The following is an 18,993-nucleotide window of genomic DNA, read 5'->3' on the forward strand; positions in this document are numbered from 1 at the left end:
CAAAAGATGAGACAATGAATGTTAGCTGCCCAGTAGCGTAGGTGGAAATTGGGCAGAGCCAGTTGGATTGATTATAAAAATGAGACCAAAAGATGAGACAATGAATGTTAGCTGCCCAGTAGCGTAGGTGGAAATTGGGCAGAGCCATGTCCCCAACACTTTTAGATTTTTGAAGATGAACTTTATTCAGTCGGGGACACTTGCTCTTCCATAGGTAGGATGATCTAACTGAGTCTAGCAAGTCAAGAAAGGCTTTAGGAATGAAAATTGCTATGGATTGAAAAAGGTATAAAAATTTAGGAAGGATGTTCATTTTGACAACGTTGATTCAGCCCATCAGGAACATGGACAGGGGTGACCACTGTGCTGGGCTCTGTTTTGTTTGATTTAACAAATTAATAAAGTTACTAAATTTATTTTTGGAAGATAGGTGGGACTGATAAGCTGTACCAAGGTTTTAATATTTTGAATTCCTTAAATACTAATGTAAAAGAAAGTGCTCAAATTTCAAGATACATACAATCCGGAAAATGATTTAGCACATCTAGATTTTACTCCAACATAAAAAGGCCCCTTTCTTTCCTTCCTCCCCCAACCCTAAACAATGGACTGTACCTTTTCTCATTGTGCCAGATACTACAAGGGGATTATTAGACATCTTGATGTCATTACCAAGCAGGTTTATGCCATTTGCACCATCATGGTCTTCTGTACATATAACCCAAAGAAACAGATCAAAAGATGCACCACAGAGAGAAAAAAAGAGAATATCAGTTTGTTGGAGCAAAAGCATTTCTATATATTAAAAGTATTAATCTATTGAAAACAAATGAGCAAGAATTTTACACTGTCAGTTATACTTTCTCAGATTCCCAGTGCATGCATTGTACAAGATTCTTAATTGGTGTCAATATATTAAATACGCACAAAAAAATCTAACATACATGTCAAAAGCAACAACAATGAACAATACATTTTCTCCATTTAAAACTTATGAATAAAAAGATTCTTATCATTAGATTTTTATTCTGCAGGCACTTCCCCAGTGCAGCTTAGATTTCTGTTGCTGAAATCTGATTAAAGAAAGTTTCAACCTTCGAACACAGACCAGATTCAAAATCCCCAAAAGAATGACTCAAAAGAACAACAGTAGTATTTTTGTGTCACAAAATCTGGAGTTTAAAACTATTTCCAACTCACTACTTTCCACGAAGCCTACCTAATGCAATATCAGTTTAACTGAAAGAGGCAGAATGCCCACACCTACTCAGAGTTAATTCTTTATTCAGATGCAAATATTGGACTGTCTTGCATTACAGTACAAGTCTGATTCAACTTGTAGATTTGCCAGATCTTTACTGCACTGTAGTTTACCCAGTATTTGGCCTTACCTTGTATAACAGTATTTACCCTGTTATAAGCCAATCTATTTACAATAGCAAGGGAGGCAATGTTATGAACTGAGATGCACAATAGTATGAAATACAATCATGAAAGTTCCTTGACCTGTTTAAAATATGACTCCAGCAAATATTTAGGATCAGATATACTCTCAATTTTGCTGTATTTTTTCCTTTTAGACATATTTGCCTTTCTTCAAAATTCCTCAAGCAATGGCCCAGCTCAAAGTTCAAACTAGCTATTTTACTGTAAATAATCATGCATATTTTACAAAGTATCTTTTGCAGAACATGCTGTTTATTAACTGAAAACAGGGTTCTAATAGCACTTATGCGGAAAAAACTGTTAGATAATGGAATAAAATTCTGAATATGGAGCCAAAGGAGTGTACTTCAAATAATGAAAATAGAATTTCATTACAGAATTCGTGATAAAAACCAGGAAGATTACATGTTGCAAGTCCATCCTCCACAATTAGTCTATAACCGACAAGTAGAATAACACTAACCAATGGCAACAGCAAATACTAAAGACACAGAAAACACTCCCTATCTCAATTTAAACCCCCAACACCTTATAAAAATACAAAACGCTGAAATCCCACTTCCTTTAATGCCCATTACTTTAACCATAAAAATTAACTTGGCTCAATCAAGTTAATGCCTTTAATTTATTAAGGCAGCAGGTTTCCCCAATTAGAAATGTGAACATTTTTTCATCTAGCTTCAAGAAACAATTTATCAGAGAGAAGGAGCTGGTTGTGGATTACAGGAGGAATGGAGATGGGCTAACCACTATTGACATCAATGGATCAGGGGTTGAGAGGGTAAACAGCATCAAGTTCCTTGGCATCCACATCACTGAGGACCTCATGTGGTCTGTACATACCAACTGTGTGGTGAAAAAGCCACAACAGCACCACTTTCACCTCAGACGGTTGAGGAAGTTTGGTATGGGCCCCCAAATCCCAAGAACTTTCTATAGGGGCACAACTGAGAGCATCCTGACTGGCTGCATCACTGCCTGGCATGGGAACTGTAAATCCCTTAATTGCAGGACTCTGCAGAGAGTGCTGTGGACAGCCCAGTGCATCTGCAGATGTGAACTTCTCATGATTCAGGACACTTACAAGGACAGGTGTGTAAAAAGGGCCCGGTGGATCATTGGGGACCCAAGCTATCCCAACAACAATCTATTCCAGCTGCTACCATCCAGGAAGTGGTATCGCAGCATAAAAGCCAGAACCAACAGGCTCTGGGACAGCTTCTTCCACCAGGCCTTCAGACCGATGAACTCACACTGACTTGAGTGTACTCTATATTACATTGACTGTTCTATTTGTTATAAATTATTATAAATTACTATGATTGCACATTGAGATGGAGATGTAAAGATCTTTACTCCTCGTGTATGGAATAAAGAATGTAAGGAATAAAGTCAATTCACTATAATTATTGCTGTATCTTCTCACTCCTGCATCTAGTTATTATTCCAATTAGTGTACTAATTACAGTAGCAAATCTGGTTCAGGGCAATGGCTGCAATTATTTAAACGAGACAGACAAAAATTAAATGAAATTGTCCCATTGTAATGGTCAACATACCTGGCAAATTGTCAGATAGCACTGTGTAATTATGGCATGCTCTTTCACTTGCCTCACCATTACAACACACTTCTACTTCATCTTCCAGAGGAGGTAATGGTAGAAAGCCATCATCTATTGGGTCCATGTAGTCATAGAAACCAGGAATTAAAAAGGTAATGTTCTAAAAAAATAAATTCAATCTCAGAACAATTCAAATAGTGTTTTCATTACTATGTGATCATTTAGTATTTATTATCTAAGTTTGTATTGAAATACAATATTTGGGGTTAACATTACTGCCCATTACTGTTTAAAAAAATTAAATTGGAAAACACCAGGCAACTGTCTATAAAGCAGAAACTTTCAGTACAGTAAACGAGAACTATATCCTGGATTAAAAAAAACAATCAGAGCCACAAAGAAATTTCCAGTTGAAATTCTTCAATTAAAATGAAGTTGTTTGTTTTATTATAGTCAAACCTGTATATGCACAGGCATAGGAAAAAAATCTATTGAACATGAAGGTAAATAACTTTTTTAAAAATTTATGCTTATCAATAGAGCTAAATTAAATCAATAGACAATTCAGGTTGCAATGACGGTTGACAATGGTCAAGAGTTAAGCTAGCTTTGGGCTCTATTTCCATGGGGAGGAGAGTTGGGCTTCCTTACTATTTTTTTCCCTCCTCTACATTCACAACCCAAATATAATTTTTCAGGCTAATTTGGTCTTCAGTCAGCAAGATTCCACTAAGTGACCCCAGGCCACCCTCAGAAAATTAAACCAGAAAGGAGGCATGCACAAATAAAGGGATAATGGGCATGGTATATGTGAATGAATTCATAAGATGTTGAGTTTAGAAGCTAAACAGAAGATTAAGCAGAAACACCAGAAGAGAACATACCAAGAAATGTACTACGGGATATGGTGTGGTACATTACAAGTGCATAGAAAGCATTTAGCCCATCAGGAAGGGCAGTTTAAACCACTCTGGTCATCTCCTCTTGAGCTCTCTCATTAACAAGGCATTTTTGCCCACAGAACTACTGCTCACTGGATGTTTTTTAAAATTCTTTACACCATTCTTTGTGAACTCTAGAGACTTATTTTTGAGATACTGAAACCACCCTGTCTGGCACCATGATCAAAGTCACTTAGTTCACACTTATTCCCTATGCTTATGTTTGATCTGAACAACAAATGAACCTCTTGACAATATCTACATGCTTTCATGCAGGCAGTTGCAGCCATGATTAGCTGTTTAGATATTTATGTTAATGAGGTGTACAGGTGTACCTAATAAAGTGACCAGAGTGTATTATTTGCAGTTCTGGACAGATAAAACATGAGAAAATAAGATTCACTCTAATATTAGAACTGGTAAAGGACTAAATTAGGAGTTGAATTAATAACAGAATTTAATGATGGTTAAAAAAATAATAAAAATAGCTTTGGAAAGGTGAAACACAAGAACAAGTCTGTTGTATGGTGACACAAAGGAAGAATCAATAAGAACGGAACATTTTTCACAGTTATTATGATGCACAGGCATTCTCTCACTTAAGCCTCCATTAGATGGATAGGACCTCAACTGGTTCATCTTATTCACTCCTGATCAGAGAATCACCATCACTGTACAGACAGACATACTTTATTGATCCCGAGGGAAATTGGGTTTTGTTACAGTCACACCAAGAATAGTGTAGAAATATAGCAATATAAAACCATAAATAATTAAATAATAAGTAAATTATGCCAAGTGGAAATTAGTCCAGGACCAGCCTATTGGCTCAGGGTGTCTGACACTCCAGGGGAGGAGTTGCAAAGTTTGATGGCCACAGGCAGGAATGACTTCCACCCACCCAGCTACCATTTCCGACAATTGTTCTGAAACCAAACTTAATTGTTTGTAATTTTGATATTACATCTGACTGCTTTAAGCCATGGAAAAATGCCATGAACATTTCTATCATCTGTTCCTCCACACTTTGTTACTTCCTATATGACCTTCCTCAGTCTATGTCCCATAAAACCCAGGTATTCTAACACTAAATGATTATCATGCAAATGAATATAAAAAATTTCCATTTATCTCTCATGCTGTGAATTGAAGATAAGCTGGCCAATAGCAAAATGAGACAAGGCATAAAACTGTCATTTTCCTGATATGAGTATTGTGCCACAGAGTTTAGTGCTGGTTCTCATCTTTCACAATTTATGAATGACTTGGAATAAAGGTACCAAAGGCATAGCTGCTACTTCAATAATCAAGGAAGGTGAAGAGACAAGATGACAAAGAGATACAGACAAGTTAAATGAATGAACAAAGTTGTGACAAATGAAGTTTATGGGGAAAAAATGAAATTGGTCAGGAAATTAAACTATGAGATTGCATAGCTCTCTTGGTGTCCTTGGATGTTTCTCATATTTCCTTCTGGCATGGGAAACATTTCAGTCAATTCTGTGCTGGCCCTCTTCAGTACCAATCTGACTCTGCCACTGATTTCCCAGTAACTTACATTTTCTCACATAACCATCCATTCTACCCTGATTCGCTCACTGCATACCTGCACCAGCAACAGTCGATTGTCCTTCTAGCCAGCATGCCTTTGGGAAACTGAAGCACCTGTAGCAATCCCATGACATCACAGACAACATGTGTGAATTCCACACATGAAGCCCCAGAACATTGGATTGAACCAGTCAATGAAACTCTGGAGCAGTAGCTCTGCCATTAAGCCATAGTTAGCACTGCTGTCTCACGTTATTTGCAAAAGGGCAAGATGCAGCTGCAGTAATTGGAAAGGCCAACAAAGCATTATTATTGAATATAAAAGTAGACAAGTTATGCTTCAGTTTTTGTAAAGTTTTGATGAGCCCACAGCTAAAGTACATGTACAATTGTAGTCTTCCTAAGGAGGAATATTAATGCTTAGGAAACACTTAAGTTTACTACACTGGTACAAGGCAATTGTTTCTCAAGGAAAAGCTGGACAGTGTAGGTTTTTATCCACTGAAATTTAAAAGAGCAGGAGCTGCCTCAGTTGCAACATTTAAGGTCCCGAAGGGTCTCAACAGGATTGATACGGACACGGATGTTTCCCCTAGTGGGAGAATGAAGAAACATGGGCTATTATTTAAAATTAAAGGGTCACCTATTTAAGATAGAAATGGGGTACAATTTAAAAAGTACTTTTTTTCCCCCAAACGATAGTGAAAACAGTGTTGGAATATTTTTAGGGCAAAGAAAGATGAACAAGGTGATGATAGGTCATCACAAGTCGACAGGAATGGAGAGTTGAGATTACATTCAGTTCAGCAATGCCTTAAATGGCAGAGCCAGTTTGAAGGGAGTGGTCTCCTCCCATGTGAGTGATATATGCCAATAAGTCTATATGCTACATTAGTTTCTGATGAAGGGTCTCGGCCTGAAATGTCAACAGTGCTTCTCCCTATAGATGCTGCCTGGCCTGCTGTGTTCTACCAGCATTTTGTGTGTGATGCTACATTAGTTCCTGTTTTAGCAAGGCCCACATATCAAAATTTGAGAAACTGCTGAAATACTCGTTTTACAAATCCTTCATGGTGGCTTGCTCTCTCCCAAATTTTTCAGTCTTATAACCTCTAATATTACCGCACTCCTCAAAGTCTGGAGTCTTAATCTTTTTTACTTGCTTCATTATAGGTGATTCTGCTTCAGCTTAAGGTCTCAAGGTCCTGAATTCTTTCCATGCTTCCATTTCTCTTCAAACACTTCCTAAAAGATACAGCTTTGGCACTTCTACTCTCTAAGTGATAGGACATCAATTTGTGTTTGATAATTTTCTATGAAATGTTAATTCAAAGTGCTGTATAAATGAAAGTTTTGCTAGGATTAAGTAGATTCCCTAACAAATGCACAGCTCAATTGCCCTAGTACCTCACTAACCCTTTCAGCAGCTTACCTTGCCCAACAACTGTGCTTTCTTATAGCCAAACAACATAAGAGCAAAGTTATTGTTCAAACTATGGATTGCTCCATCTGGCAGAAGAGTGATCAGTCCACTGATCGTAGTAAAAACCCACAAAACTCCAGTGAAAACGGTCTCTTGGTCTTTGATTGCTTGATTCACATCATCCTGAGATCCTGCTGAGAATAAAAATAATCATTAAAATACAAAGTAAATTAACAATAGAAATTTATCATGAGTGTTCGCTGCACTCATTGAAAGCACCTGCTTTCGACTAGCAGAAACTCTCATGGATGGGTTACAAAGGACCAGAATAAGAAAATTCTCTCGGTTCCATTTGATGTGCATTCTCCAACTCTGTTCTGAAACTCATTTCATCATACCCAAAAGAAATGAAAACAAGTAAAAAAAAGTGAATCAGATCAAAAATTTAAAGAACCAGGAGACACAGAAAAATGAATGGACAAAATGTCATTAAAAAGATAACAAGAAATTGACAAAACCACTGGGAAAAATTAAGCACAATTTACTTTCAAGGCAGAGTACTAGAATGCATTCCCCCCCAAAAAAAACTGGTTCAACAACATTCAGAGGGGATTATTGCAGATCTGAGAGAGAACAGAAATAGGACTAATTGTCTAGGTCAATTAAAGAACTGTCACAATTACAGTGGGATGAATAACCTCCTTCATTATTCATAGACTCATAGGAGAGAGATGAATTGTACTTTCTTTTATTCCAGTCCTGATGAAGTGTCTTGGCCCAAAATGTATTAAGGTGAATTGGAATGCAAAGACTAAAAACCCATTAGAATCAACACGTTAGCTCTTTGCACTTCACAAACAGTTTACTACCTAGCCATATAAATCTACTGTTTTGATGTAACAAGTAAATAAGGCTGATTCTCAACTGCCCCCTTCCTGCCATTTCTAAAAACATCACACATTTGTCAACACCTTCTGTTTTTCAGAAAATTGTGACAGAGTGATATGGCCACAAGTACAATTTAATCTTTGTATACATTATTCCGCAATGGTCAGAACTCATCCAGCTATTTAATAGTCTGCAGCAAATACAGTTTCACTGCATAAACTGACAATCTGTTCCTTAACTCAATAACTTTCCAAGATGTAAGCTTAGGACTTTAAATCTATTTCTGTGCTTATGTCAAATAACATAAAAAATGCAGATGCGGAGAATACGCAACTGGTCAGCTAGCATTCAAAGAGAAAATACTTATGAAAATACCATTCTCACTCAGTTATTGCCTGGCCTGACTGGATCTACTAAGCATTTATAATACACTACATAGTTTCATTTTCTGCATTTAGCAACTTGTACTAGTTTACTGGTCCTCCATAAACTATCCATGTGGACCAATTCTGCATTATTCTGAAGATCTCAAATAAAATTCACTAATTTTAATTTTTCTAGTTCTTTAACTGAATTGTGTTGATAGAATTTAAAATAAAGTTCTTCAAATGTTCACTTAAAAAAATATTTTCTTCTTTATTTTAAACACCGAGCAATTTTATGTAATTTTGAGAATAAATCTCAGAGCAAGACAGTAGGGCCAATGTAGCCTAACCATGGCCCTATCATTCCACTTCTAAAAAATGTTTTAGATTTGGATTAAAATTAGCTTGCTAATACATCACAATATTAAAAAAAGCTTACCCGTTTATCAACATTCAAACCACTAAATGTAGCTTTATATAATCTATGATGTTTGTCAAGTGTAGCCCATTTTTTCAGTGGTTCCAATTGGAAATCAAAGCAGATAAATGAATGGATTGGTGGAGATGATAGGAGTGGACAGGATAGGATTGAAAGGAATGTGAAAGCAACAGCCGAGTCAGAAGGTTTAGATAAGCTTTGGACCTAAACTGCTTTACCTTTCAGATACTACAAGCAGGATGTGAACCAACCAGCTTAACAAAATAGTAAGTATATTTTCCCTAAACCACAGAGGTCACAAATAAGAGAAGACTATGGGATGTTATTCATAGTTTCAGCATTTGATGGGTCTCTAGTTCTGTGATCTGATTTTAAGAGACCCTACAACATTGACATTTCAGAGAAAACTAAAGACTGCTTACATTAAAGAACAATCAGAAATGAATCAGATGAATCAGAACAATCAGATTCAAATGAAATTTGCAAGTACAGATGCTCCCCAGATCACTACAGAAACCCACAAATATAAATGAGCTGACTTCAAAAAAAAAAAAAAAATTCCCCAATGCATTAAGAAATTTTGAGACAAGTTAAGCTTCCATAATTTCATAGCAGGTCAGGTGAATCAACTGATTTGGAGTTGGACCATGAGGTTGTAGCCTGACTTACAGCTGCATGTTGCTGAGGCAGAGGCCATTTTTTTTGTGTGAGAACTAATAGATTGAGCTGCTGCCAGCTGTATTGGGATAGATTTGCTGGCTGTGGCAAGGCTGCAGGCATCTTCTTCTGGTGGGAACAGGACATATTTCTGCATGCTTTCCCCCCCACCAAACCAGCATATCATCTTCCCCTCCAACCCGAGCTTCTACGATCATGGATTGGGTCTGAAAAGAGCTGGGAATGCTGAGCATACTCACTCAAGTCAATAAAACTTTCTGGCTGTCACCTTTCCCATGTGTGCTCACTCCCTTATCATAGCAGTTTCTGTGATCCTCTGTTCTTATTCATTTGCCACTTAAGAAGAATTTGAGGTGCAAATAGTTTTCAGGAATAGAACCCTTTCATAATCTGGGGACTGCCTATACAAACCAGGAGCAATTGAATAAACTCTTTAGTAAGATATACTTCAGAATAACCACCTGTGTCACTACTGCGCACTGCCACTTAAAATGTGGCAATAGTTTTAAAATCAAAAGGGAAGCTATCTTTCTACCTTGCTTTGTAGATGCTGTGACCTGCTGTATTCCCTACAGCTTTTGTCTTTGTTTAAGATTAAGTATCTATTAAGTACCATTCCTGATGAAGGGTTTCGGCCCGAAACGTACTCACTACCTCCTCACATAGATGCTGTCTGGCCTGCTGAGTTCTGCCAGCACTGTGTTTTTAAGTATCTGTTCACTTTGTTTGCTGACAAATTTTACAGTGCAGCTTTAAAAATAAAATGTGTTTTTTTTCCCCATTGCTTTTTCATACTACTTCTGCAGCAATAAATTCCACCATGACAAAGCATCTATCAGTTTGAGTAAGCACTAGTCACTTCATTCTTATTGTCTTGTTTACTCCACCAAAAGTCAGTCTATGAAGCACAATATGTGCCAAAAAGCTTTTTATACTTTACCTGCTACCTGAATACAATTCTGAATGTCAGTGCCATGTTTCTCTGGGACTTTAAGACTGAGTTTAATACTGAGAGGAAAAGTGTTGCCATCTTTTGCTCTGCCAACAGCTCGCTGAATTTTCAAATTCTGAAAGAGAAACACTAGAAAGTGAAGAAATAACCCAGCATTTCATCCATTTCAGAAGCACCAGCATCTCCAAGTCCTGCTGTTAACCCATCATTATTGAAAATTACAATATTTTCCCTAGTATTTTTATGATCAGATTATATTCAAGTGCTAATTTGGTATTTCCACCTTTAACTGTAACAACTGTAATGATGAACAAAATATTTCTCAGACAAAAAAAATTCTGGAGCAAAATAGCAAGTGTGAAATAATTAAGATGGCTGAGCAGCATCTGTGGAAGCCAAAGGAAAGTCAATGTTTTGGGATGAGACCCTGTATATCCTTATGTCAAGTACTGACTCAAAATTCATCAGATGCCATTCGGCCTGCTGTTCTCCTGGCAGCTTTTTTTTTGCTCCAGATTCCAGCATTAGCAATCTCTTGTCTACAGAGAAATTCTGTTTACTTTAATACAATCTCCACATTTTTCTCAGCCAGGTATTCAAGGGAAGGACCATGTTGTGCATCTTAAATGATCACTTCTAGGATTTGGTTAAATTCTAGCTGTATTCAAAACACCTGCAAGATGTAAATACTATTTGTTGAATAATTACAGGATAAAACCAAACAGTTTATGATCATTCATTTTTAACACAAAAAATCTTCAGTTGCAGATGTGTGATCTCAAAGCAACAGGGGGAATAAAGTGAAGGACAGGAAAACTGAACACTTATTGGATAGTTAGATAGTGGGAAAATGATCAACTGGGAAATTACCTGTGACGTGAGCAGTAGGGTCAGATCTATGTATTTACAGTTTAAAAATAACCACGTCAGATGAGAAATGAGGGATAACAATGCAAATCACACTTACATTTCAGAGGGATTTCTTATATTAAATCCTATTCCATTACATTCACATTCAACAGTTTCAAACCTTTGGTATCTTCTTACACGATGAGGGTATCTTTACTGAAGGTATGACATCAGTTATTGAAAGACCAACAATCTCCTCTTCAGATGCATAACCATGCAAATAGGCAAACGGTTTGTCACATGATAAAATTCTGCCCTAAGGAACATTAAATTTTACTGTTAAATAATCCCAAAACAAATGCAAATTGCAGCACATGGATAGCCACAAGCTATAATGCAATAAACTCAAGAATCCAGCATGAAAAGGAGTTCAATAGAGCATGACCGACAGATTTTGCAGACTTTTGAATACTTATTGGATGCTATACAGTATGGTAAGTTTTGCCAAGGATGCATAAAAATTGGAGTTCTGGTGTGGTTTAGCAGAGCATGGAAAGTAGGACCCTGGTTGAGTGAGGAAAAGCAATCAATATTTCTGAATAGCAGATTATCGGAATTATGCTGTATATAGTGAAGCTAGATGGCTGGAAAAAAAAACAAAATGTGAAAAATTAGAGATAAACTAATCACACCATCAGTTTCTACAAATTGAAGGGCAATTAGGAAAAGAAATGTTCAATGAATGAGGAAAGAGAAACAAGCTGATGGCAAAATGCTTCTCCTGCATTTTCTGTATTATTTTATGAATTACTGTTTCAAAACCCACAGCAGCCAAATTACATACACCAAAATATCTTGCATACAGGAAATGAAATACAGTAAATTCATTATGATTTCATTTCCAAATCATGGATTAACAGATTTTACAGACAATTGGATGTCATCCTTTTATTTACACATTTTAATCCAATTTTAAGCTGTAATATATTTCCCAATAAACTCAAATGGCCCTTTTGTGTCAATGGGAATGTAGGCTCTAGGACCCTAGAGAGACAGGTGTCAGACCTTCATTATTTTCAAACTTTTTGATTATTTAACTGTAATCAGTACCCTGTTTGTGGTCAGCAACTTTAAATTCTTCAGTGTTATCATTTCAGAGGACCTGTTCTGGGCCCAGCACGTACATGCAATTATGAAGAAAGCACAGTAGCACCTCTACTTTAGGAATTTATGAAGATTTGGCATGACATCTAAAACTTCGACCAACTTCTATAGATGTGTGGTGGAGAGTATATTAACTAGCTGCATCACAGCTTGGTATGGAAACACCAATGCTCTTGAACACAGGTTTACAGATCCCAGAAAGTAGAAGCAGGCAGATAAGGAGATGAAGGCATCAGACAGAATACTTGCCTTCATTTTCCAAAGCACAGAGCAGGAAGGTTATGGTACAACCTCCTCCAGTCTACAACCCCCCCAAAGGTATCTATACTTGTCCAAGTCTAGCATCTTGCACATCTGAATTTTAATCATTCCATGAATGGTAGTATTGCTTTCTGTTGGCCAGGTCCTAAGTTACGGAATATCCACCCTTTTGATAAAAATATCAAAGTTTGCCACTAAATCACATCAGCAAATATTAGAGCATTTTATGAAAAGTTTAACCGAAGAAATCTTTTTGGGAGAAAACAAAGATAGAAAGCTTAAGGGTCAGAATTCCATCGACTAGGATCCCAACAGTAGAAGATATAATTGCCAATGATGGAGTGATTAAAGCCAGGATGCGCAAGAGGCCAGAAACAAAGGAATAGAGATTTGATTACTAATAGTGATCCACAATTCAATGGGCTATCATGTTTCTCTGCTCACCAGCAGTCTGGTTTCATTGCCCTCATTTGCTTTGGGGTATTTAATACATCACTGGAAGTGTATAAATGTAAATTGTTTTTGATCAATCTTGCAGCATTCTGTGGCACAATACAACATGTAAGCACTGTATATTGAAATTAAGCTGAAAACTTACAGTGTCTGCAAATGTGACAGAAGCAGTAAGTCGCTCCACAGGTTCCATCACCACAACACAACACTCTCTCTCTTCACCAGCCATGTGCTTCATCCAGAATGACACTGGTATCTGTATCCCACCCTTGCCAATAACATCAATCTGGGGATTATAAATGTAAGCCACAATGAAAAAAGAGAATAAATATTACAGGAATGCAGTTTACTTACTGCAATTTAATTGGTTAATTTCATCCTCTTTTATTTATCCACTTCACATTCTTTTTATGTTAACTGCAGCAATGTTTGTAAAATCAACACGAGCTCAAATGAATATTTTTCTTTTATCATAACCCATTTTCATCTCTATCAAATTACTTTGTAGAATGAATGACAATCTTAAAAGAAACTAGTTTCAGCAATTAAAATATTGGACTCTGTTCTGTACAATAAAGGCTTCCAGTTATTTTCACACTCAGTGTGAAACTTGTTACACTGAGTACAGAGCTCATTCTGCAGAAATCCCTCGGCATGTTAAGGCCTGATCATATCTCCTGCATTGCACTGCAAGGTTTTGCTCATGTTGTCTGTAGAGACCCAACCTAAATTAATTCTCCTGTTCCCATTATCAGCCTTTCCAACTTTGATGTTACAAAGGATCTATTCAGACAGCACTTCTAAAATAATTTGCATCATTCATCATGAAATAACTTTTACTGTCAGCAGCACTTTAGAAATATTGAGTTGGGGTGAAGACACATCTAATGAATGGATTGATATGACCACATACCACTTCTCCAGAGACAGTTACAACTTGTCCATCAACTTCTGGATGATCTTCGTACAGGGCTTCTTCCAGCCCATGAATGGAATTTGATATGAATGAAGATAATTTCTGACCAATCAGTTCTTTGCTACTATAACATAGCAGCTTACAAGCCATGTCATTGGCCACCAGTATCTGTTGTGGCATGAAGAATGACAAATGGGCATCAAAATTACAAGCTCTACCATATAGAGAAAGTAAACATATTGATATATTCCCAGGAATGCCATATGGCATCAAGGGAAATGGATAAAAATCACGTTATTTTCTTTTATTCTCAGAATAATTATTCTACTAGATCAATATAAGGAGTTATGGATAAGAAGTGTTACTTCATTGATTTTAAAACAAGCTAGATTAAGGAGTATTAAAACTTTACAGTATTTCAGCAAACATTTCCAACTTGGTCTGTAGAACAGTGTGTTAGATGCATGAAAGCAAGGAAAATCAGAACTATAATATTGTATGCTGCATATCTAGCCTTTAACTCAACAAAGATAGCAATAAATTAACTACTTTGGTAATTTATTACAAACAATTAAAAAATTTGATTACAAAAAGGTAATACAATCAATGAAAAAATGTGCAGTAAGAGCTAAACAATCAAAATGTGATCTCATACCTCTGTAGTCAAGCAGTCTATTGTAAGTATGGCTTTGTTAGGATTCCGTACTGTAGTGGGGAAAGTTGAATTGTTGTCACCTCCTAAAAGATTCCAAAAGTTGCTTGATACATTTGAGGCCGACTCAGGGCAAGAGAAGGAACCACTAAGATTTGGCAAGAGAAGATTTTGAGAAGCCACAGGAGAATAACTGTAGGAGTTCAGAGAATCACCTGTTGGAATAATAGGCAAGGTCAAGCTCGAATCAGTCTTTTTTGTATTCATATTTTCTAACATTTTAGGTTTTCATTTCATTTTCATTTTAGGTTTAACATTTTCTAACAGTCTAGGTCAATATGTACAACTTGGTCCTCAACCTGCAAGATGTTAATTTGTTGATCTATCACCAATCCTCCAATAGTAGATAGGGCATTCATGACATGCCCCTTGAGAACAAATGAAAGCATTCTGGAAGCCCAGTATTTCCCAAAGGCTGCGATGTACAGCAAGAACACAGCAAAGATCTTTACAGATCATCACATAGACAACACTACACAAAAGTAAAATATCGTGATTTTCCTAATGCATATTAATGTAACAAGCTGCATTTCAATTCTTTTAAATTTTTTATTGCAATTGGAGACAAATGCTCGTCCAACCAAACAGCATTCCTGCACACTATTACAGAATAAAGCCCACCTGTAAATGACTCTAAATTCCAGTATGTTCCTGCAACTATCTTCTGGAGGGCAGGTCTTGCCATTCGTGGAAATGTTTTGCTGAGGTCAAATGAATTATTTAATTTCCTCTTAACTCCAAGCACAGCTGCCCTTGACCTCTTGCCATTTTCCAAACTATGACACAGGGGAAAGGCTTTCCCTCTGCCATCCAAGAAGCCCAGTGAGGAATCCATCTTTTTAGCAACAGCACTTTTTCCAAAGGTTATTTAAGCATTCACCTGACAAATTAAAATAGACAAATTAAAATAGTGCAGATATATCCAAAACCAAAGCTGAAGATGCTTGAAGCATTCAGATCAGGAAATATCTACAGAGACAAAAAAATGCTGTTAAAGAGGGATGATTTTTATTAGGAGCTTACAGTTCCTTAGAAACGTATTTGCATTAATATTTGGGGGTTGTGGGCAATACATTGCCAGAGGTAGCAATACATATTCCACTTAAAAATCAGAATGCAAACCATTATTTGAATTCAAAGCTAGAAATCAGTTACCTCCAGAAATTAGAAGAGCATTGCAAAACCCCAAGTGCTGGAGGAACTCAGCAGGTCAGGCAGCATCTTCGGAAATAAGACAGTCGACATTTCAGGCAAGACCCTTCATTAGGGCATTTTGGATCCACCTTTAATCTCCCAGTTTCTGACTTCATCCCCCCTTCCCCACCCACCTGACTTCACCTTTCACCTTTTAGTTTGTATTCCTTCCCTTCCCCCCACCTTATTCTGGTTTGTTCCCCCTTCCTTTCCAGTTCTGAGAAAGGTCTCAGCTCAAAACCTGGACTGTTTATTCATTTCCATAGATGCTCCCTGACCTGCTGAGTTCCTCTAGGTAGGTTGGTGTGTGTGTGTGTCCTGATTTCCATCACTTGCAAAATCTCTTGTGCTTAACTTAGCAACATCTCAACTTTTTAATTCTGTCACATAAAAAGGTAGTTAACATTCTCCTCAGAATACAAGCAATGAAAACTATACTACAATCAGCAGTAGGGCAGGGAGTGGTCACAGAATCAACATCCAATTTTATCTGCTCTACTCAGGAGACAAGATGAAAACTTGTTTCAATCAGCGGAATTCTATCACAACTGCAACTTCACCTGCTAAATTTAAATCTACTTCCTTCACAGACCTCTTGGTCAAATGTTCCAACATTACCAAATTTCTAACTTTGTTTAATAATGCTAGACAGATTTACTGCAAAAGGTCAGAGCTTAAACAAAAAGCCTTGCATTATAACTGACATTATTGTTACATCCCTTCTTTCACGCCCAACCTGCCCTATTGCACCATCATCAGTAAGGATCAACTTCAGTAGTCTGTGATTAGTCTACTACTGTGTGATCAGGCAGGGAATGGGCAAGTCATGGTTGGGAATGACCATCCTGCTGTAACAGACATTGATCCACTAACTGTTACAGGATAGGAGTTCACTGTGACAAGCGGCCTAACAGCTAAGACAACAGTCAGGGCAGAGATTGAAAAGTAACCCTGGCATTTCTCTACATCCTGCCTTGTTTGGGTCAACCTTCTTGCTATCTTTGCTCTTGCCCTCTGCTTTCCCTTCACAACCCTTCCAAGCTCTCTTGCTCCAAGGTAAAACCTCCATATGCTGATGCTAAGTACAATTCTTCAGTATCGAGATCTCCGCCTGGGCACGTCACAAGGAGGATGTTGCCTCCAGCAGCTCCATAGAGCAGTAAATCAGGAGATGGCCTGGTTTACGCAGATTCTATTCTTCATCCCCTATCCTTGCAGCAGGCCCATCTCCCCTCCGTCTCAATTCCATCATCTGTCCTACTCTAGCTTTTTCCCGTTGAGCCATTAGCTTCATCAGTCCCCAAAGCTTAGCTTCCCTCAGGATCAGGCTAGGCTGGACTGACGGCAGAAAACTTCAGCCAGCACAAACACATTCAGCATAACCTGCACAAATGGCTCCAATGCTGTCAATTCAGAGGGAATGTGAAAGATTGTTCTCTAATCTAGTTGCCTGCTGAAATTCATGTTTTTTTTTTGTGATAAAGACATGTCATTACCCCATACCCACTACACAATAACACGCAGGTCATTATTTCAAAATAGGCTCCACAACAGATTCAATATCAGTTCAAATCATTTTCAAGCAAGGTTTATCAACACCTGACAATTCTCTCAGTCTTTCTTGCTACAATACTGTGCCTCAGCTCCAACAAGCTTCTTACTCAAATGGAACTCATTCAGAGGACTAATGAAAAACTGTTTAACTCATGTCACATCCACTGAAGATTCATCCCAACCTCGGAAACTGAGCTGTAGCACGCAAATAACACCTGCATTTGCAGCCATCATCAATTCACTCACAGAACCATACAAGACAATGGATCTTGTCCTCTACCCACCTATTTGTTGTACAACACTGCCATCTGAAAATAAAGTTCATGAGGACCCTTTATCACACAACACTTTCCATATCTCATGTTGAAGATGAAATTTACTAACACCATCAGTAAACCAACACAACCATAAGTTTTGTTAAGGTAAAATTTCTGAAGATCAAGACACCAAACCTGGAACAAGGCCAATCAGCAGTGATTCCAGAATTTCTATAGACTCTTTGGACTTGGAAGAGAATCAAACCCCTTAAAAAATGATCCGAGGGAATATGTAGCATATAACCATTCAAAATGAAAGCGAGAGCTGAGTCAACGCTTCAGGAGGACACAAAAGCCCAAAGTAAAAAAGCAGAAGTATATCATCTCACAAACATCCCATTAACCTTCCTTTCAAGCATATCCAGCTCCCCTCTGATACAAGCTTCAGGTTCCGCGTAGCCTCATAGGCCAACTTCGAGTCTATGGAAACCGAAGAGCAAGCAAGTCGTCCCCGACCCTAAGGAGGAGTGCCAGACCATCCAGGTTGGGGTGGGCACTCAAGCTACCGCCTTGAAGTCGGAGAGGGGCAAGGGGCACTCGGGGCATTGGGCTACACGGCACAGTGGCCAGTGGGGGTGCACAAGATGAACGAGGGTGGGTTGGACACAGACGAGCCAACAGCCAGCCCAGGCAAGTCAAGATAGACGCCCGACCCAGGGCGGCGAGTTATAGTTCAGGTTCTTTTATAGGATCAGCCCCAGGGCAACACACAAATAACCAGACGGCCGGCACTGCCCTTTGCTCAGCTTGCATCGCTAACCTACCTGCCGTTATTTCCCTTCACTCCCAAAACCGCCATAACCCACTCAAGTCCCGCGCTTCGCCGCCAAATTCCCCCTTAAACCATTGGCTCCTCGCTACGACTGACCGCCTTCTTCACCAATGGGACACAGAGACTGGGGAGAGCGCCGCGGTCAGCAAATAAATAGCTTTGGAGGGCGGGACTTCCGGTAAGGGCCATTCGCTTAGAGACGAACGCGTGGTCCCTGTAACCATGGGCACGGGGAAGGCGGGGGCAAGCGAGGTCAACAGGTTATCGGATCTTGACCTTTGGTAGTGTGTAATGTCTCTTGCGAATTTATCTTTCTTCATTTTTACGGGTAAGTATTGAATTATCACAAACACTTGAGTTTCCCAAATTACACGTATCTCCTCGAACTTCGACAATGTTCCACATAAACATAAGACGTTCTGCAGATGCTGGAAATCCAAAGCAACTCACACAAAATGCTGCAGGAACTAGTAAGTCAGGCAGCATCTGTGGAAATGAACAAATAGACAATGTTTCGGGCCGAAACCCTTTAGAACTGGAAAGGGATAGCTAGGAG

The 18,993-nt window shown here is 38.2% G+C and overlaps 1 protein-coding gene across 6 annotated transcripts in view; it reads right to left on the reverse strand.

Moving 5' to 3' along the window:
* The window catches only part of pask (PAS domain containing serine/threonine kinase), a 70,526-nt gene extending 51,983 nt beyond the window's left edge, over positions 1 to 18,543 (reverse strand). For 4 of the 6 annotated variants that reach the window (XR_009508040.1, XR_009508041.1, XM_059950837.1 and 1 more), the window contains exons 1-10: positions 18,430 to 18,543; positions 15,222 to 15,480; positions 14,544 to 14,755; positions 13,886 to 14,056; positions 13,118 to 13,258; positions 11,276 to 11,410; positions 10,234 to 10,360; positions 6,933 to 7,117; positions 3,006 to 3,168; positions 616 to 708 (exon numbers count right to left, since the gene is read on the reverse strand). Coding sequence is in view for 4 of the 6 variants with exons in the window: in XM_059950837.1 (XP_059806820.1) it covers positions 616 to 708; positions 3,006 to 3,168; positions 6,933 to 7,117; positions 10,234 to 10,360; positions 11,276 to 11,410; positions 13,118 to 13,258; positions 13,886 to 14,056; positions 14,544 to 14,755; positions 15,222 to 15,435 (1,441 nt within the window). In the remaining 2 variants the exon portion in view is untranslated. The remainder of the gene's footprint in view (positions 1 to 615; positions 709 to 3,005; positions 3,169 to 6,932; positions 7,118 to 10,233; positions 10,361 to 11,275; positions 11,411 to 13,117; positions 13,259 to 13,885; positions 14,057 to 14,543; positions 14,756 to 15,221; positions 15,481 to 18,429) is intronic. The other 2 variants (XM_059950843.1, XM_059950848.1) reach the window with 2 other exon arrangements.
* Positions 18,544 to 18,993: the final 450 nt, after the last annotated feature.

Source organism: Hypanus sabinus, chromosome 2 (genome assembly GCF_030144855.1).
Source record: "Hypanus sabinus isolate sHypSab1 chromosome 2, sHypSab1.hap1, whole genome shotgun sequence".
NCBI classification, from domain to species: Eukaryota; Metazoa; Chordata; class Chondrichthyes; order Myliobatiformes; family Dasyatidae; genus Hypanus; species Hypanus sabinus.